At 31.1% G+C, this 21675-nt stretch overlaps 2 protein-coding genes across 2 annotated transcripts; both read left to right on the top strand.

Moving 5' to 3' along the window:
* The first annotated feature begins 824 nt into the window (after positions 1–824).
* On the top strand, positions 825–6755 carry LOC125055950 (protein obstructor-E-like). The gene is made up of 5 exons (XM_047658712.1): positions 825–958; positions 3957–4151; positions 5216–5419; positions 6040–6253; positions 6637–6755. The coding sequence occupies exons 1-5, from the start codon at positions 916–918 to the stop codon at positions 6692–6694; spliced, it is 714 nt and encodes a 237-aa protein (XP_047514668.1). The 5' UTR covers positions 825–915; the 3' UTR covers positions 6695–6755.
* A 4275-nt stretch (positions 6756–11030) lies between these two features.
* On the top strand, positions 11031–18079 carry LOC125055949 (protein obstructor-E-like). The gene is made up of 7 exons (XM_047658710.1): positions 11031–11164; positions 13101–13187; positions 14854–14967; positions 15443–15507; positions 15847–15985; positions 17603–17816; positions 17959–18079. Exons 1-7 carry the CDS (start codon positions 11125–11127, stop codon positions 18014–18016), a joined length of 717 nt encoding a protein of 238 aa, XP_047514666.1. The 5' UTR covers positions 11031–11124; the 3' UTR covers positions 18017–18079.
* The last annotated feature ends 3596 nt before the right edge of the window (positions 18080–21675 follow it).

Raw genomic sequence — 21675 nt, forward strand, 5'->3', positions numbered from 1 at the left:
CAGTACACCATGTTTTGGAACCAAAAACGGCTGATACAAAGCCAGAATGAGTCTGTCCGGGTTTAGGGGCTTATGGGAATTCATACAAATAACTTAGTAGGTATGTAGGGCGTACTGAATGTTAATATTTGTCAAAGTATGGTATAGGGATTTAGGTAAATCTAAATATGTTATCACATTCCTTTGCTTACACTTAGTTATCTAATTCTTATTCAGACTTTTATACCTAGTAAGGTAGACTTTTATACCTAGATAAAACCTAACTTAGACATAATTTTGAATTCTTACGACGCCAAAAGAGCCTGTCGCAACCTTAGAATTTAAAATCTCAAATCAAATATTTGAGTTAAGGTCAAGTTTTCTAGTTTTCTTGAAAAACTTGAAACAAAAATCTTTGTCAATAAAAGTGCTAAAATTCGTTCGACCTTATAATGAAACGTGATCAAAGGTAGTTTCGTATAGTATTGGTCACCATGGTAACGGTGTTATTTCGACAGAAAAATTATATTGACTATGGTAACAAGCACACTACTTAAATAGATATACATTGAGGCAGATTATGTTTTAGACTTTCAGCAAACAAAATTGTAAGAAAAAGTGCGTTACATTCACCGAGAGCCTAGAGAAACTTGTCATCTAAAACGCCCACTGGCATTAGAGAAACTATTGACTGTAGAACTTTATTTATCGATACTGTCACTTCTTTAATATCCTTTTAATAATTTTAACTTGATTGTTGATAGATATAAGATTTAAAAATGACTTCGTGTGTACCGGTTCTGCGCATAGACACGCAGTGCGGGCGAAGAAAAGGCGCGCGCGGCGATTGAAACTGTCAGTTGCACCAGGGTTGCCAGTAGGGTCGGACATCAATCTAGTCATATTTTTTATTAAATTGGTAATTAAAAGATCACCATGAAAGTGTTCATCGTGTTGGCAGCGGCAGCTGCTCTTGCAAGTAAGCATTTTTTAAACTTTACAAAATTATTAGTCGACAAAAATCTGCAATTATTACTTGCCAAAAATGTTATTTTAATATTTAAAATTAGTCATAAATTGGGTTAATACAATGAAAATATCCGTTAAATTTGTAATTTAACTCGCTAATTTGTAATTCGATAATTATTTATCCATGAGACAAAGAGCAAAAGCTCCAAATTTCTAAGTGAAAATTGTTGCTTCGAATAAACATAGCGATGTATCAAGTCGACATGCTTGGAATATATATAAAAGGTTATATTTAAGCTTTACCTATATTTGTATTCAGCCATGTATGCAATTCTAATTGATATTCAAAACTCGCATATTTTGGTGAAAAATCCACGAGAACGTGGAGTTTTGAACAGCTTGTCTCAAAACATTTTTAATTTAATACTTTTTCCATCATCGGCTAAAATTTTATTCATTTTAATTATTACATAACCAACAAAAAGTTAGGTGCAGTATGTAGGATGTATATACTATACATTAAGAATTACATATTTTAAGAAAATTGCTTGTGTGATTTTTCGTTTCATTCACATTAATCTATAAATTAGTCGTAGATGCAGTAATAGAACAATTCATATTAAACGTGCAGAATTAAAAACAATTTTAGTTAAGGAATTCAAAGAAAAGCTATGAAACCCAGAGGCCGGCACTACCCTTCAGTGGTTCGCAGAAATTCGACATTGACATTCACTAAAAGTACGCAATAGTGCCACAAATTGCGTAGAGATTGTGTTGACATAATTATATTATTTTACGCAAAACATTCTTTCTCTCTTTTGCAACACAACCTTTTCATAGGTACTAAGTTCTGTGGTCGCAACAAAATTATATACGCATAAGAACGTTTGAACTTATAACTTGGTATTTATACATATGAACTTACTTTTCCAATTTACTCCGGTAAAAGCCCATACATGAATTTAAGGTTAATATAATCGATTTTGTCGAACACCCTTGAAACTAAAGATATACATACCATAATAGAATTTATCTGCTAAACATGGCGACTCGCAGGAAGTTTAACATCCTTCTAGTTCCCATTTATAGTAAATGTAAATAAAGGTTTCTTCTCAATTATTTTTTTAAAGCCCTCATAAATATTTATATGTATAGGCATACGTTACGTATAAAACTTTATATATTAAATATATTATATTAAATTCTAAGACAAGCCAGTTTAAAGGTTTGAATTAGCCTAAGATACTCCAGTCCAGTTCAGTTACAGTGAGTGCTAAAAGGCATAGTTTTTTATGGAAATGTATATACGTTTTAAGTAATAAAAACGAAATTATTAAAATATTGATTCTGACCAAATTTATTGTCTCATTATTTATATGTAGACTGATAGTCGCAAATCATTTGATACGATAACATATATTTGTATTGTTTTCGTAAATACATTTACACTGTTAACCTTTTACACAACACCTTGGTAATAAATTGGGAAATACGTATGCCTGTAGCTTGACCATTTAAGTATTAGAATACAGTTTTTAATTTCCTTATGGTTTTTATTGAAGCTTTTACCTATACATTTTTAGAAATCAATGGGTACCAAAAATTCTAATAAAATAAGATCTGTGGGTCATCATCCGACCCTCGACGTATCCAAGCGATGCACCATTCGATGTTGTAATCGTCACCTCACTTTCACTTGTTGCGTCAGCTGCGCAGGCGTCGCCTGCCATCTTAGATCCCACGTGAAGATCTTTAGAATACTGAAATTTACATACAATATAAATTAATCATTAATTTACATAAAAATTAAGATGACTCGCTAAGTCAACTAGTAATGTTCGCTAGTTAATTATAGGTTTTCAACATATACTTTCAAAATACAAAGTATGATAAAAGATGTTAATAATAGTATTATTACAAATGACTTCCTCATACTTCTAAAAAGTAGGTTGATTATTTAACCTCTTGTAATAAAGACATCTAAAAGGTCATTGGGTAACAGAAAACCGGCTACATCACGTTAATTTACATATGTAACATTAGCTGAATATGCCAAACGTCCAAATAGATACTATTTTATACATAATTCATCTCTTATATGAATAAACATTTTTATATGACTTTTATTTAAATTATCAATTTAATCATTAAATATAAATACAGTCAAATAGGTTAAAGCTTCACGACCTTGACAGTATAAATTTAAATTGCAAAGTTATACTTTTATTCGTGTAACATGTTATTCGTGTATTTAATTAAAAGATTTTTGTTAAAATTGCAAAATATAAATCTGTGAACTTTATTAAAAGTGGCTACTAAAGGTCGTTTATTTATATTCGTACAAAAATAGTTTTCATAAAACTTTTTTCAAATCAATTTCACCGTTCAATTAACAAAATAGCTATGTTGTTTGCATGATTCTTTTAACATGCAATTGCATTACAACATCAAGTGCAATAGTGCAAGCCACTGATAGAGGTAGTTTTGTAAGAATATGTATTTCACTAAATAATTGTATACCTACTTGGAGAGACTTATAGGAAAATTATCACAACACTATAAAATCTTTTATCTTAAGATTCTAGTATTGAATCCCCTTTTTCTGAATCTATTAGAACCTTATGAAATCAGTATTGTATTGCCAAATTGTAAGAGCATAAGCCACGTATTATAAGCCAATATTGTGTTAGCATTATATAACTGTGCGTTATTATGTAACTCTGACCCGTTCTGAAGTATCAAATAGCGCTCTACTTCTCAACTTGATTGATTCGCTTTCACACGACAACACCAAATTCGTGTAGGTGTAATTAATTACTACTTTAAAATTATATATAAAATATATAGTTGGAATTTGATTTAAATTGACTCGTTGTATTAGTTAGCCATCGTTTTTAATCTGAAGTCAATATTTATAGATGGGACTTTATAAATAATGTTACATACATATAAAAATAATATTTAATTTATTAATATTTAATTAACTAACCATTATATTTGTTTTATAGACGCCCAATTTAAATGCCCCAACAAAGACGGCCAATATGAAGACGACAGACAATGTGACAAATTCTACGAATGCAGAGATGGTGTTGCCACCACAAAACTCTGCCCAGATGGTTTAGTGTTCGACCCTACTATTAGGAAGATCAACAAATGCGACCAGCCCTTCAACGTTGATTGTGGAGATAGGACAGAATTACGTAAGTATTTGCAAACGTCCTATATATGAATTACAGAGTGCAAACTCTGTGCCATGATTCTGACATGACACATTACAATATGATTCTTATTTTAATTAACGAAATTCAGTGCCTTTAAAGGAACAAAAGTATATAACTTATATACATATAATATAATATTAAATTTATATACCTTCACGAGTGGATTCTTTACCACATATTACAAAGAATACCTCAAGGTTGTTTAACTGTGCCAGACATGAAAGTATCCTGTCTACCTTTGACCGCCTAGGTCACGCTCCTGAATTTAAATACAAAATTTATATTTAATTTCAAGTGTAGAAAGCATTATATAAACATGATAAAACATTGATAGGTGTTAATTTTGACCGAATTGTGTATTGATATTTGAGATACATAACCACCTCCGCGACTTAGTGGTTAAAATGGTATAAAAGCCCTGGAATGCGCAGACACATGGTTCTAGTAATAAAACAATTGTTATAATATGTCACATCTATGTGAAAGGCCGTCAAGGCAAAAACGGTTCGCAGAATGCAACTGCCTCCATTCAAGGTTACACTCAGCTCTTGTGAACGGAAGAAATAAATATACCGGCTACTCATTAGTGCGTCTCAGAGAAATCTACCTTCCTGTTTGATAAGGAGACAATCGTTTCCTAGAAATCGCAAAACAATTTCAAGGTTTTTTACAATATATGGTTTCCCCATTTCTATTGACGTAATCTGTTAAAACTGATAATGAAACTGGCTTTCAATAGCTTGCCTTGGTACTTTTTATTTATGGCAGAAAGTGTAAAAATTAAATTGATTTTTTCACCGTAGAAGATTAAAGATTAATATTTTTTTAATAGATAGTCAAGAGATAGTCTTGAGGTTTTTTGATGTTTAACAAAATCTTCGACCATTAGTTAGATAATTATTAATTAAGGAAAATGTAAACCAATAATAAAACTCACTTTTAACATGTATAGTAAAGATTTGTATTTTAGTTGAAATAGGGATGGAATGTATAAATAATGTTTAAAGTATCTTTGAAGATAGTAATTAACATGGTGTTTTCAGAGCCCCCAAAACCAAACAACCAATGCCCACGTAGGAACGGTTTCTTTGCCCACCCTGACCCAACCGTGTGCAATGCTTTCTACAACTGTATTGAAGGAGAATCTGTTGAAGTAAAATGTACAGCTGGTCTTCACTTCGACGAGTATTCCGGTACTTGTGTATGGCCTGACTCAGCCGGCAGACAAGGATGCGCTTCTCAAGACAGTAAGTTCTAAACCCAATATTGGAGTGTTAGCCAAATTAGCGTTGTGTTCTGGTTTCATCGTCTTTAAACTTCGTTTCTACGATTTTCCCAGATTTTTATGATACACTACTTTGTTTATTGATAGTGGAAGGCTGAAAATTTATCGTTGTTTCTCGTATAGATTCTTATTAAAACATTACGTAATAAAAGAATGTAACCAGTCCTGGCTGCAGGTCAGTGGCATAGATCACAAAGAGCAAGATTCGGTCGTGTGTAATGTATACAGTGAGAGGTGATATGCCCTTCCACGGTAGCAGGCATTCACATTTTTGGAATTCCTTTATAACGTTAGGTACGTTAATGGTACAAAAATGTGAACTGCAGTTTCAAGAAATTATTAAATTCTATATTACAAATGTTAGCATTTTTTTTTAAATTAGGCATGGACTCTTGGCAATGCTCATCTAGTAGACTCGTGATTACTAGGTGAATTTTATATATACATATATACAATAATGAAAGAGAAGAAGGAAATGAAAAACTTACATAGAAATAAATAATACTAAATGTAAACCTCACTTATTAAACTTCACGCACAAAATATTTCATTCTTTACTTAATATAATTTTTTTTTAATTAGAGAAAACCAAGGATGGTTTTGAGTGCCCCAAGGACCAGGTGGTAAATGTTCAAGGCCAAATCGTCGCTCACCCCAAATTCCCCCACCCCAACGACTGCCAACGTTTCTACGTGTGTCTCAACGGAATCGAGCCACGTGACCTTGGTTGCCAAACTGGAGAAGTCTACAACGAGGAAAGCCAGAGGTGTGACGCCCCTGAAAATGTTCGCGGATGGTCAGTAACATTTTACTTTAATTCTATAATTTGGTTATTTTCCAAAGACCCTGAGATATTCCTTGAAAGTTGTTTCTTTAATATAAACATGAAGTAAATGTACGTAAAAAAACAAGTACTTCGTTGAAATTTGTAGGGAAAGTTACGATTTATTATATATCACATATGAAATAACTTTTTCATCATCTTTAGTTATATTACAGGACAAAGATTAAGTTAAAAATAGAGGCTTTCAAATGTTAAAAAACGTTTCAAGGTTGCTCTGTCTAGTTAGAAAAACCCTAAATATTTTTTCCGATTTGAGCTGTTGAATTTCGTTGATTCATATATAAATAGCTCTTGACCTAAATTGGGTAATTTATTTTTAATTTATGTATTTTCAGTGAGGACTGGTACAAGGATGCGGAAGAGGCAGCGCCAGCTCCAAAGGGAAGATCTTAAACTCAGTGATATAAAATAAGTTACTTATAAGCTTGATAAGTTAAATATACTTTAAGATAAATCTGTATTTGTTATTTCCCAGCTCCTCCCCCTTACTAAACTTAACATAAACTAAAATATATTATTAAAGGAGTCCCTTTAGGCAAGGTTCCGAAGATAATGGCAGCGTTCTCCCTTTGAATCGCTAGACTAATTCTTTGTCCGAGGTAGCTGCCAGATCTTCGGTGTCCTGTGATGTCGACTAACCTTTTTGAAATTTCTTTAAAAAGGCTTAAAGCGCTAGGACCCCACGGACCAAGCGTCTCGACACCGAATGGGACAAAATCATATTCTGAGCCTAGACCCCTGTATTTGCATGCTTTATTGTTTTCAGCCGCTTCACAAGCCGAAACCTATAATTATATTTCAATAAGTTTAGGTTGGTTTTGCTACTAAACTTTAAAAATAAAACAGGAAAATACTTCAGGAATAAGATTGAAAAAGTATTTGAAAATAATGTAATTTAACAGAAATTATTACAGTTCCCTTAAAGTTTTCATAGCTGCGGAAGATACATTACTGATGTAAAATTTACAAAGCATCAAACTAATCACAAATAAACCAAAGCGTTAACCAGCCAACTATAATATTAAATGAAAAAAATAGACTTAAAAATAAACTATTATAGATATGAAGCTACTATTTAATTTTATCCACCCATTGTGATTGTAAGACTAGAAATTATAACCGTATAGACGTCTATTCAGTACTTTGAATTATTTGCGTAATATATAATAAAACACATACAGTATTTTTTTATCTATCTATCAGTATACATATTTAATCTAAAAATATATAGGTAACTAAAATTTTATAATATTATTATAGCACTTTATTTATATCATATTAACACAAAATAGAGAAAAAATAAAATTAAGTAATGGAAACAAGGGATTTAAATAGGCGGTCTTACTGCTAAATGCGGGTTCTTCCAGACAACCCAAGCACGAAAATAAACTAAAATACAGAACTTATAACTTATACACAAAATTTTACTGTATTTTGTGTGTGAGAGTTGTGATATTCATTTCTATGCTTCTTCTATTATAAATTACCTAATAAAATTTATAACACGCGATTTATATTTTTTTTAAATACATACACTTATTTCAATAAAGATCATGTTACAACGTGCGAGAGCAGAGATAATTTATTCGATTAATTTATAGAGAGATTGCTATAAATTAATCTTATAAATTCATATTTATTCATTCTCTATTGAAGTATTATTAAAAAGTCATGTTCAAAAAATACCTTACGTATTTACATTCTCCATAATCTATCGCACCTATAAAAGAATTCAACGCGTTTGGCACGCCAAGAATTTTTGTATTAACATTATTAGCAAATTTCTAAAATAAATTATACTCAATACTTTTTTCTATACAATTTTAGGCATTCTTCAAATGTGTTATTTTTATTTTATCATATTTGATATATTTCGTTCACAAATCAGATAATACAAATTACTACAGTAGCGCAATTTTATAAAACATCTATGTTATAATATATACGTACGATCACTGAGAAATAATTACTTATTCGACGTTTAATAAACCTACCTAAAAATTGTAAAGCAATTAATAGGAAAGAGAAAGTTTACATACAAACAGGAATATACCATGACTACCCATTATTACATATTTAAAAAAAAACATCATGTTACTGTGGTTCATCAAAAGTATTTTTTTTAGTCTTGAAATATGTATAATATTCGGTTGAGTGAAAATAAAAACAATATAATTCAGCTGTCATCGGTAGATACGATATCTATAAATGAGAGCTGAAATGAACAATAGTAAAAGCTATTGTCTTGTCATGTCGGCAATATTTTTTGCAATCACTGCCTAGGCTTGTATTATAACCATGTCAATTTCATCTAGCTGACCTAGTACACTAGGTATCACTTATAAGACCAGTTTTCGATAGACATTCCATTACTCAACCTATATTGTTGCTTAATTGCTGAGTAACAAATCAAATTCAATCTATCAACTAAACCTACTTCGTGTAAAATACTGGTAAGTACCAGCCATAATAATTGTATATTTTTTTACTATCTAAGGCTAATGAATTACCTATAGACCTATATTTAGAATTAACCACCAAATTAAAAGTGAGAGCAATGTATTATATTAATTTGATGTATACTGCCGATAACTAAAAGTTACTTATATTGTTTTTAAGTAAATATAGTCAATTTTCTGTAAAAATGTTTTGTAAATCTAATGTAACCAGATTCTCAAGTCGTGATTGTGTAGTCCTTGTCTCGTAAACGTTAATCTCTTAAACTGAGTAATATTATAAGTGTCAGAGATCTTATGTCTAAATTATTACAGAGATTAGTGCTCAATTCAAATTTATTCCTCTGTATCATGCTATAAACTATATTAAGCGATTTTAACATCCCATATTAAGTAGATTTGCATTTGTGCTTCTGATTTTTAACGACCGGTAGAAAGTAGATACGAAACAACTTTCTGATTATTTTTCGAGATAAAACATCTTACATAATAATTATAAATTCAAAAGCCGTTAATGTATGGTTAAATCAAAGTATATAAGATATTCGGAGATCTCGTATGTAATAAATAATAATGTAATTTAAAAATCTTAAAATAATTTCATAAAAATATTGAGGTAATTAAAACGCTATTATGATATATTTTAATTATTTACTGTAATATTTTAAAGAGCACTAAATGACCTTCATAAAGGATACTATTTCTTCTGCTTGGAGTCTTTAATTAATTTAATTACTTCCGAAACGAGTTATTGAGGTTTATCCTTTCGTTCTCCAAAATATGGTCAGAGGCGATAATTCTTACACATGCAAATGAATAAATAATATATTATAATTCAGGGTTGAATGTTGGCTAAGTTATACTTAAAACAAATTGATAACGTCACGACCATGGCTTATTAGAATGCTCTTACGACCCGAATTAAGCTCTCGTTTTTATTTTTTAACCATTTCTGTTTAGATTATCTCTGTCACGTTTTGTTTTAAATCTGATAGTTCTAATACTTACAACATTGGGCTTGTGTCATCCTTATTGTTATTTGAAATAAATATCTAAGTTTACTAAGAAGTAAATCGGGGTTCAAGAACCGTATTGATAAAACAATGGCAAACAGTCCAGGGAATGACTCATTGTCAGACATGTCACGTGCCTCGTGAACTCTCCTAGGAAACCAATATTATTACAATACTCATTTAGAAGAAAGCTCCATCGATTAGAGTCGTAACATGAATAATAATTCTTAGTGTATTTTTAATGTAGTCACAAATATAGCATTGCAGTAGCTATAGCTGAACTTATATATAGTACGTTAATGGCAGCATAAGCATTTCTTGAAAAATGCCATTATTTAAAAAAAACATTTCTCAAGTGCATAAGAAGTTTTGCAGTATATAATATAATCGATCTTAAACCTATCATAACATCGTGAATTATGTTGAACAATTCCATATAAAGGTTAATAAGCGTAGTAAAACTTAATTTGAAATGTATTCCGAAAATAACCTATAAAACTCATAAATATCTTATCGTATTAAAATAAGACCACCAAACATGGCTTTACAAGACGAACTCGTTGACAATAAAGATTATAAATTAAGTCGTGACGTCCATTGAAATGACTTAAATCCATGAGATTGACCATGGTAAGTCCTGGCATTCGAGGCTGACCGCTTGGGACTGGTAAAATGGTATTAACTACATATTCTGGCTTTTTCTATACTCTCGCATTGTTATAGTTAACGCAGCGAACTTTAGTGAGGTTTTGATGTAATTTAATAAATTCTTGCATCATTTCACTTATTACAGTGGTTAATTGCAAATTTTTCTTGTATCTATATTTTGTTGAAGTTTTGCATCTACTTATCGGATATAAGAGATACTTTTATCTCCTTTCACTTGTTTTTGTAACAATATCTGTCCACCATGTCCTTCGAAATGTTATTAATAATTTTTACCACCACAACATATAACGATGGCTATTATTTGACTTCATTGTAGCTTTATTAATAGGGTTAGATACCTAATGGCTGAATAAAAAGATGAATTATTAATTAAAACTATAAAATAATATCAGTTACTGAGTAGTTAATATTATTTTATTTCTAGAAAGCACAAATGCCTTCGCAATTAAAACAGTTATAACGCCCTCTATGGATGAGAAAGTTTTGGTAGTACACAAGTAATCTTATAGATGCATATAAAAATTAACACAAAGTTGCACCAACTTTCCACGAACGGCCAACATCGTAACTATAGGCTGCGCATGCGCCGGTCACGACTCTCATTACTCGGCAATACAGAGCAACCTTTCAGGGGAGTTGCACGTGTGCTTTCGTTCATACCAAACATAGAATAGGGTCCAACAAAATGAAATTTTTAATTATATTCAGTGCCGCTGTTTGCTTTGGTGAGTTAAATTTATTTTACATTTGGAAGCTACATAGCATATTTTTTGCTATGTGCGCAACTATTTTAATAAAAATTAAATACAATATAAATAAAAAAAAAACATATAGTTTAAATATTTTACAAGTTATATACAAATTTATGTGTTAGTTTTCGATTATTTAGTAGGACTTAAGTTATAAAATATGAAACGAGGGTGTTTCATATTAACAATTATTATGTTATAGACATATTTTTGAGTAGTTACAAGAGACTTTTTATATAAAAACTGTCCGACGCAAGATTTTATAAAATATAGAAAATATTTTAGCAATGAAAGTAACTAGGGCTATCAAGGACATGTTACGAATTCCCTTGAGCTGTGGTTTACTGTCACTTTACACGATAACGATAATTCGATTTACCTCGATAATTCCGGGTTATTCAGTGGAATAGGGAAAGTTAGTGTGAGTGATTCTAATCGCTAACACAAAAAACAATAAATGAATTAAAAAATGAAATGACATTTATAAGTGAGCGAATATTCAATTTCTAATCATTATTTTATATTATTTATTCTGCTTTTGTCAAATATTAACAAGATCGATAGATTAGTGTGGAAACACTAATTTTAACTTAAATCAAATCATTTGTGAAATATTCATTACAAATACACTCAATAATATTTTTTGACTATTGATATATATTATATACTGGAAAAAATACGTCCACTTAGCAACAAAATGATCATTTATACGTCACTAAAACTATTTACGAGCTCAAATAAAATCGAAGAAAAAATAAATATGACAATGGTTAAGCTTTTGGAATGTATTTTATAAATTTATATTATAGGCATTTTATTAAATATAGCATAAAGGTCAAATACAATTGATGTGAATTAATCAAACGCAAATCGTTCGTCCTCCTTTCACGAACTCAATATCCTAGCGAAGTACGATGCCAACAATTGCCTAACGTATTTTGTAAAGCAATTTTACTATTCCACTTTGTCACGGTATATCGACTTTTTTGAAACTCGATAATGGGCTTAAGTAATGTGTAACAGTGAGCAATTTAAACTAATTTCCTCTTAAAAATGTAGCGATAAATTAAACTTGTTCATTGCAAACGCAACTTTTTGGACACGCACTTATTATATAATTGCATAGAAAGCAATTACTATCATTTTTGATTGTGGACAAGTTTAGAGATACATTTTTGCGTTTGAAAATCTTGTCCACTCATGAATTGTTAAGAAAATTATATTTCGAACATTAGGAAACTTTTTAGTACTATAGACGGAAAAGTAACTTAATTTAATTTAAATACCTATTAAATCTTATTCTATTTTCAAATTCATGTTTTATTCATAACGAGAAAAATTCATGCCGCAAATGACATCCGTGTGACTCAAAATTTGTTGTCGGGTGTAATGCAAAGAACCTTACCTTCCATTCAGAATTTTAAGTACGTCAATGATACATAATTTACACACTACGTAATTAAAATGCATTGTGTTGCTTTTGTCTGATTAAAAGAATGTTTTAATGAATAAAAACGTTGTTAAACAATAGATCATAGACGTGCAAGTATAACTGAATAAAATGATTCTAAGTATCTGTAAGTCGTGGCAAATAATCACTGCAGCTAAAAGGCTAGTATATTTTTTAGGGTTTTGTCCGTTCTCTATGCAAATAATACAACAATTTAGTGAGCGCAAGCTTACGCCAATATACAATAATGAAAGTGAGGGATAGTTGTAAGTTTTTCTATTCCGTTCTACGTTTTGAGTTATTTATTTCTTTATTGCCCTTTATAAGTGTATTTTATACTTAGTACAAATATTTTTGTATTTAATTGTTACCAATCACCTACCCCGTATTGTATATATTATTTTATGAGAAAAAAGCTTTCTACTTCATAGTTCTTATGAGTAAATTGTTTTATACTTTCAGTTGCTGGTCAGGATTTCGACTGCCCTGACAAGAATGGCTTCTACGGAGATCCATACCAGTGTGACCTTTATTATAAATGCACCAAAGGTCAGTATCTTGTGTGAAAGGTCGACGTCTACGATAAATGTCACTTACCTTCACACACGCGAACATGTAACATTCCAAAAATATTTAAATGAGACACCTTCATAGAGTAATTATTTACATATTAAACTGTTCCTTTCACAAGTAAAATTCAACATTAAAATTATTATTTTTAAATTGGTTAACACTGCTAGAAAATTACAATTTTCTTGAATAAACAGAAATAAAGATAAAGTATATAGACATGCACAAAATACCTATCTTATATTCAGTTCTGTGTTTTCTGAAAGAAAGAATTATATACACTTGTACTTTTACTAAGTATCTTTCACATTGAATTGTAATTATAATTGAACATATTTATTTTTACAACATCTTAAATAGTTTAAGAATAAATAAGATTTGGGTTTGTGTTTGTCATTTCAAGTTTCAGAGAAATCACAAGAACACGCTCCATGAACACAAATAAATGTAAAATTTTGTTAATAGTATTATTGGAGAAAATATACTTTGTCTATGGTATTATATAGTTTATCTGGTGACATTATAATCTAGGTAGCTTTGTCGTTGACTCCTTCCTGGGTCTAGGAGAAAGTTGAAACGTAACTTTTGAAGCGACTAAGTTATGCTTGACAAATTTACTTGCCTTATCGTAATATTATAACATAATAATGTTTTATTATCTTATTTTCTACACAAAAACTAAAAGGGTTCCACTCGAAGCAAATATATACTGTTTAAAATGTCAAACAAGTTAAGAAAAACGTGTTTGATAGGTTATGAAACTTGTTTCGAATTTGAATTATGTTTCGTTGATTTTGTGATTATTTGAAAGATATATATGATTCATTTTTCTAAGCGAAAACTTATTTGATGTTAAGTAGTTTAGGTATAATTCGTTTTTTACTTATTATAAACTTTAGGTCCGTAATTTCGCAATATCGATGTTTTTGCCACATTAACCAAGTTATATTAATAAAGAGTAAAGATTTTATATTAGCGATTCATGGTAACATTTAAGCAGAAGGAATTTTCTTTCGACATTTCATTATGCTACCATACATTATACTTATATATTGCAAACTTGCAGATAAACTGACCAATTTAATTATGCAAGAACGTTCCAATTTTAAACCCCTAATGTACTTATTAGTATTCAACACTTAGCTGTCATGGCGAAGAGATCTCTTTTTTCTTTTGAAACAGTTTTGTAACAGCAATTTAAAATTACTTACGGCAACTTAAACGCATGAGACATTTCGTGTTAGGAATTTTTATTCATTTTAGGTGATCTAAAAGTGGAGAGAAAGTTTTTATATAACTTCATTTCGAGGTCTTATATTTATCATGTTTCATTTAATGTATTTAATTATTGGGTAATATTACAACATAAACAACATTCAGATTTCTGTATCTGTTTCGTAATTATTCTTTTCTAATAGGTTAGCCTTCTATGCCTTTTTATGTTATCCTTCACCGAGGCGAATTTTAAGTGCGCCCACAGAAATAAAAGAACATTGGTACACAGCCGATATTCAAATCTATGCCCTAATGGATGAGCCAGCTCAAGCCACTAGGCCAACTTAAATCAAAGAAAAATATACTAGTACAATTAATTTACATAGATACATTTAATTGGTATTTTCATTTTTTATAATGTCTTAAACAGGCAAGGCAGAACCTAGGCTTTGTCCAGATGGTCTAGTATTTGCTGATGAAAACCCAAACAAGGAACTATGTGACATCCCATCAAACGTTGACTGCGGAGACAGAAAGGAGCTGCGTAAGTTTTTCAGACTTTTTTAATTGTGGAAATATTGTATTGTATTGTGTGATTGTATGACAAATATATATAAAAAAAATTATATTTCCTTTTCACAAATCTTATTTGTGGCTTAATTGTACATAAGTTAATTTTATTTAATGGATGTTGAAAAACCTGTAATAGTTTTAGGTACTTCGATAAGAATTACAGTCATGCCCTACATTACGGATGTTTCATAACCTGTAACTCGATTTTATGTGAAATCAACATAACCAGACATTAATTAGGTAAATTAAACATGTCGTTTTGATCATTTTTCTACTATTAAAAGTGTGTGTTCTTTTTTGTACAAAGATAAGACTAAAACTGCAGAACCGAATTGATAGTATTATTCAAAATATTTAATGTTTTAAATAAAGTTTTAGTCGTTCTGGACGAAAATATTACAAGTCTGAACAAAAATATAATAATATATTTATTTTGCAACTCACAGAGGAAGCGAAACCAAGCAAGGGCTGCCCTAGACAAAATGGTTACTTCAGGCATCCTGATCCCCAGGTAAATTTCATGAGTAGAAATTATTATAGAACACAGTAATAATGTTACGAGATCGTATCAACGATCATGGATTTTTTTGGAACTCTTTCCTGAGCTTAAGATTAAGGACCTTCTTGTATGCTTACCTCCAAAAAGGAGGGGGTTACCGCCTTTAATATTTATTCCGTTTTATGAGGAATATTTTTGTATTCTTCCACAAACTTAACAAAATTCATTTAGTTCGATAGTAGTGTAAGATTTTCCCGCTTTCGTGTTTATGACAGTCAAGATATATCAAGTATGACTAGTATCTTCCACAACCTATTGTAGGAAATAACAAAGAAACTTGTCATCTTCCAGGCTTGCGACAAATTCTACTTCTGCTCAGATGGAGTGCCAAACGAGCACCCATGCCCGCCTGGCCTCTTCTTTGATGAAGAAACCTCAAACTGTGATTGGAAAGACTCCGTGCCACGGCAGTGCGATAAAGTTACTAAGGGTAAGTCATTAATAGACTGTCGAGCTTAGGGTAACAAAAGAAATATTTACTTCATAGCTTAGTTGATAATGCAGTTCCTATTTAGAGTAAATATGACCTCCCATTCTTTGTCAACGAAGTTCATGAGATGGTATTGTTTGCTGATGACACTTCACTTCTATTTAAAGTGAATAGGAATAACGTATTATTGGACGATGTAAACAATTCTATCTCTCGTATAGTTAACTGGTTTAATGTAAATAACTTATTGCTTAATGAGAATAAAACAAAATGTATTAGATTTACAACTACTAGCGTAAAGCGAGATATTGGTAACTTGAAAATTAAGGACAGTGAACTAAACTTTGTTGACAAAACTGTTTTTCTAGGCATAACAATAGATAGTAAACTCCAATGGGGCCCACACATAGAGACTCTTTCGAATAGGCTGAGCTCTGCAGCATATGCAGTAAAGAAAATCCGACAGTTTACTGATGAGGACACGGCTAAAATTGTGTATCATAGCTACTTTCATAGCGTTATGTCGTACGGCATTTTATTGTGGGGTGCTGCTGCAGAGGTTCAATCCATATTTGTGCTGCAGAAGCGGGCTGTTCGGGGTATTTGTTGTGTTTCTCCGAGGGAGTCGGTACGGAATAAGTTTAAGGAATTAAATATTATGACACTATCTGGTCAATATATTCTTGAAGCCTTGTTGTATGTCCAAAAAAATATAAACGATTTTAAAACAAATGGTGACTTTCACCAGTATAATACGCGAAATAGAACTAATTTGAGTGTACGACCAACCAGGCTCCAAAAGATAAATCACTCCTTATATGGAAATTGTATTCGTTTTTACAACAAACTCCCAAGCGCAATTAGAGAATTATCACTAAATAAATTCAAAGTCCTCGTTAAACGAAAATTAATCAACAAAGCTTTTTATAAATTTGAGGACTACTTAAATGATCCTAATCCTTGGGATTGAATTGCTCCAGTTCAAACAATTTGTATGACAATACTTGGCGATTAAAAAGAGTGGCGGAAAGTTTCTTGCCAGTTCTTCTTACCCGCTCTACGCCCTTGACTTGCGAACTGGTAGTAAATGTAAATTTACGATTAATTTAACTTGACTATTCAAAAGTGTACTTAGTTACCTACTTGAATAAAGATATTTTGAGTTTGAGTTTGAGTTTGAGTTAAATCAAACCAAACAATAATTTCGGGTTGAACCTGCGGGTCAAACCTTTATTCTTGTTAACTAATCTTGCTAGACCTTATTATGTTGTCGAGTTCGAGTGTCGAATTACATTTGAAAAAGTAATTTCAATATTTGGTTTTAATTAAATGCGTCCTAATTATAAATATTTTTTCTGTAATTTCACTATTTTTATTAGATAATTTAAAGGTTACCTAGATTATCTAGCAATTCGACTTGACCTACTTAACAGCATTTATATATAATTTAAATGTTAAATATAAATAAAATTAAAAATATTAATAACTCTAGGTCATATTTCGACCACGCTCGTCCTTATATATCGTTAATTAACCTAATGAACTAAACTTAAAACCGTTTAGTAACCTTAGCATTAGAAGAAACAGAAAACTTTTAAATACTGTCATTTTCTATAGATGTTCTTGACGACGGATTTACATGCCCTGATGGTGAAGTACAAGGACCCAACGGTAGGGCCTTACCTCACCCCACCTTCCCACACCCAGAAGATTGCCAGAAGTTCTACATTTGTCGTAACGGCGTCCAGCCCCAGAAAGGCAGCTGCCCGTCCGGTAAAGTCTACAACGAAGATACTTTCATGTGTGACGACGCAGAAAAGGTTTCTGGATGGTTAGTAATACATTTCACTTGAAACAAATAGGAGAAGAATATTGCTTAGACCGGCGGCGGTAGTTATACAATCGACAAAAATATTTTGAATAAATCATTTATATTTTTAAATATATTAATCAAATAAATTTAATATTTTCAGTGAAAACTACTTTGAAGGCCAGTCACAGGACAAGAACAAATTGCCGAAGAAAGCGTGAATGTAGCTCTTAGTAACTTCCTATTAATTATATTTAGGTTTATAATAAATAATTATAATGTAATGTGTTATTATTTTGGTACGTAAATAAATAAACTCTAAAAAACGTATATTCTAACATGGTTACAAGAGAGTTATTACGATTTTCTGACCTTGGGTGCAATTCATCTACTAACATATAACTACAACCATATATCTAATAGCATATTTTATAGTCTTTATACCCTAATTGGCCCAACAAAATGGTTACGCAATGTTAATAGTTTCAGGGAAAATTATATATATAGACTGATCACTTACTAACAAAAAATTTAAGATGTATAAGTGTATGAAAAAGCGAGTGACTAATAAAATCTCCGTAGAAACTTTCTCCGGTTAGCAGGTACCATTAAAAGTTATCGAAGGTGGGGCAATAAAGACATCGCAAACACGCTGGAATATTAAACAATACTGCTTGATTAAATGGCCACAATAAATGTTGAAAATATTAATAAAATAGTTGGGGTCAAAACGGTGACATAATATCAACAATTCTATCAAACTTTTTTATCTATTACCTAGCAGAATAGAATATATTAACTTGTCTATAGAAATGTGTTAATGAAACTGACACAGATATTACTTTCCCGAGGGGTTCCGAGATTTAAAAAACAAATGACTAATCACAACAGAACATTTCAGAAATTCGTATTTCAATAGAACACTCATTATAAAAAATTTACAGCCTTACTTAGGATCAGTACATAAATAAACAAGCCTTGAAAATAAAAAGCAATGTTTCTAATAATCACAAATATTATAACTATGTTCATTAGAAATTAAAACACTTCCTTTAGAGGTTAATGTGCGTAAACATGCAATTAATGTAACTTAAAAAACGTAGGTTTTGTAAATAATTTCGTAACATAACGACTTTCAAACTATTTTAATTTTATACGAGATTATATGATACAATGTTTTATTTGGTTTTTGGAAATCGCGCTTTTATTCGTTGAAAAAGTTTTTTGTCGAGAAAAAAAAAAGTATTTTTTAACCCCACAGGTTATAAGCACATCAGACTTCACAGATTTTCCAATCAGGCCCTAGCATAGACACAAAATATTTATGTGATCAAGGACATTTCAAACGAGACCTCACTCGGTCCTCAGGAGTAAGTAAGAAAATGCTACATTAATTACTTACTGTTACTATTGGAAATGTTCGTATTTATTGTATTAGTTAAATGTAAAAAATTTAAAAGCTTCTTTAGATTGTGTTTAATTACTGTCACAAATATTTATTTTGAATATAAAACTACTGTAACGAGTACCGTGATCATCATTACTAAACACGATAAAGTAACTATTTTGTGTTATTTATCTTTTCATATAAATACAGTAAAACATCATCTATTATGGTGTATTCCAGTATGAGTATGTATTATTGATATCTTAAACTTTTGGACCAATAGTAATAAAATAAACAATTTGTTGGAAATTATAACGCCTGTGTTATTCAATAGGCCATTTTTATTTTCTACAAATTCATTTGATGTTTTCAGGCGAATCATTAAAATACGATTGCTCTATGACATAATTATTAATCGGTTTGATAAATGAAAGTCAATGAATGTGTCCATTATATGAGAACAATTAGCCAATATTTATTACATATCCTTAACTTGATTACGATCAGGTCAATAAGAGTTGTCCAATTATGGATAACTGTAACAGTTGTGTAACTGACTTGTTCGATTTGTCTGACATGATTACAGCTGTTTGGGCCTATTGTATAATATAGGCTTAAAATTACACCATACATAAAAGCTTTTTTAATAAAAGAACACAACACATACAGTTCCTTTTTCATTATGTAAACCAAAGAATACAAAATTTTGGATCTCTCTGTATTATAATGCCCTATCCTTAAAATATAGGTTAGTCGTTTTTACCAAAAGTGTAATAGATCCTATCATACCAATGTACTTACTAAAAGATAGATTCTCATATCTCATCTGAACTGATTTTGATAGGACTTGCAATAGATAATAGACATGTAGTTGCAGTCCTATCAGAGTAATGCTTGCCCTAATCTATCCTGTCTTTTAGACAGAAACAAAACAAACGAACTTTTATTTCTTCATAATCATACAGCCTTTACTAGATGCTAGGAAGAAACTCAAGACTTTCTCTAGGTAACAAAGTCCTTATACATATATAAAGTCATCCTAAAGCCCATTTGGACATAATATGGCCTCCAACTGTGGGGCAGCGCACGTGATACCAACATAAACATACTCCAGCGACAACAGAACAAGATCCTAAGAGCAGTTGCAAAAGTACCATGGTACATAACCAACAACGAAGTTCAGGAACACCTAAAAATGAAAACTATCTATTATATAACTATCTATTATAAATATAAGAGGAAATCCAGAGCTAAATACAAAGAGCGGTTAAGCTGTCACCCGAACGAACTTGCTCGCCAACTCACCATTAGACAGTATGTGAGTCGACTAAAACGTCACCATATTCTAGAGCTAGAAGACCAGCAGTAGCTCTAGGCAGAAGATGAGTAAATGCTTCCAATGGGAAGTCACTCCACATGACAGCACCACAGAGCAAATTCGATCATAGCCTTAGGGCTGATTGCAAATACCCGCAGAGAAATAAAAAAATACACATTATTTCACATTTTTTCAAAATATTATATGTATACATAAAACTTTACATTTGATGTAGAGAAAGATATATTTGGTACATTAATAGATTGTGATAAGAATGTTGTAAATTAAATACGAAAAATTACTTTTTATTTCTTCCTTACGACGGCAGACAGATACAGAACTTTGATTAGCAATAGAGGAAATAACCCAACTAGGTTTGCTAAGGTCAGTATAATGTGTAGTATACAGCAATTGTCTTTACTCGTATATCAAGTGTGGCACTTATGAGTGTGAATGAGATTAAACTTACGCGTTTGTTGGGTGCATTTGAACAATCAAATCGGTCCCCATATTATTGATAAATATTTCACATTTTTACCATCTTTTGTAGATTAAACAGAGATGGTTTTTCGAAAATACGTTTTAAAAATATCTGTTTCAACAATTTACAACCAACAACATTGTTGTTATGTAACATATGTTAGAAATTATGAATTCCGTCTTCACCGAAAACGAAAAGCTATAACAAGCTTTTCATTCGATCCATTTTTACGCTTCAATCGAACCTTCTTTTTAGATGATGTCAATATGACCATCGTAATCTTATTAAATTGTCGTACAGCTAGCGGCGTTTTAAGGTGTATAAGTAACTATAAAGGTTAAGACCTATAAACCTTTAAACTTGTATAAACCTTTTAGACGGCATATTACGTATTAATTATTATGACTTGACTTATTTTACATTATCCTCTATGTAGAGCAGATGGCGTCCACAATGCTTCGCCATCGCGTTCTTTCTTAAGCCACGCACTAAGCTGCAGACCACGTCAAAGCGTCGTCAGGATTGTTTAGGGCCACGTCTCCTTTTTCTTGGGAAGTCCAATCTAGTGCCTGTTTTGGGATGTGGTCTGACTTCTTTCGAAGGATTAATTAATATGCTGGGCCATAAATAAAAAATACCAGTAATTTAGACACAATATCTTTTTATAAGATTTGTCACACAAAGCACGCCGCGA

Source organism: Pieris napi, chromosome 14 (genome assembly GCF_905475465.1).
Source record: "Pieris napi chromosome 14, ilPieNapi1.2, whole genome shotgun sequence".
Classification (NCBI taxonomy): domain Eukaryota; kingdom Metazoa; phylum Arthropoda; class Insecta; order Lepidoptera; family Pieridae; genus Pieris; species Pieris napi.

What these genes read in the sequence shown, in the direction of transcription:
- LOC125055950 (XM_047658712.1), top strand. Translation starts at nt 916, where the DNA reads ATGAAAGTGTTCATCGTGTTGGCAGCGGCAGCTGCTCTTGCAA. An exon ending in AGGATGCGCTTCTCAAGACA is followed by an intron (nt 5,420 to 6,039) that starts GTAAGTTCTAAA and finishes TTTTTTAATTAG; the next exon opens with AGAAAACCAAGGATGGTTTT. An exon ending in CCTGAAAATGTTCGCGGATG is followed by an intron (nt 6,254 to 6,636) that starts GTCAGTAACATT and finishes ATGTATTTTCAG; the next exon opens with TGAGGACTGGTACAAGGATG.
- LOC125055949 (XM_047658710.1), top strand. Translation starts at nt 11,125, where the DNA reads ATGAAATTTTTAATTATATTCAGTGCCGCTGTTTGCTTTG. An exon ending in TCAGGCATCCTGATCCCCAG is followed by an intron (nt 15,508 to 15,846) that starts GTAAATTTCATG and finishes GTCATCTTCCAG; the next exon opens with GCTTGCGACAAATTCTACTT. An exon ending in GCAGAAAAGGTTTCTGGATG is followed by an intron (nt 17,817 to 17,958) that starts GTTAGTAATACA and finishes TAATATTTTCAG; the next exon opens with TGAAAACTACTTTGAAGGCC.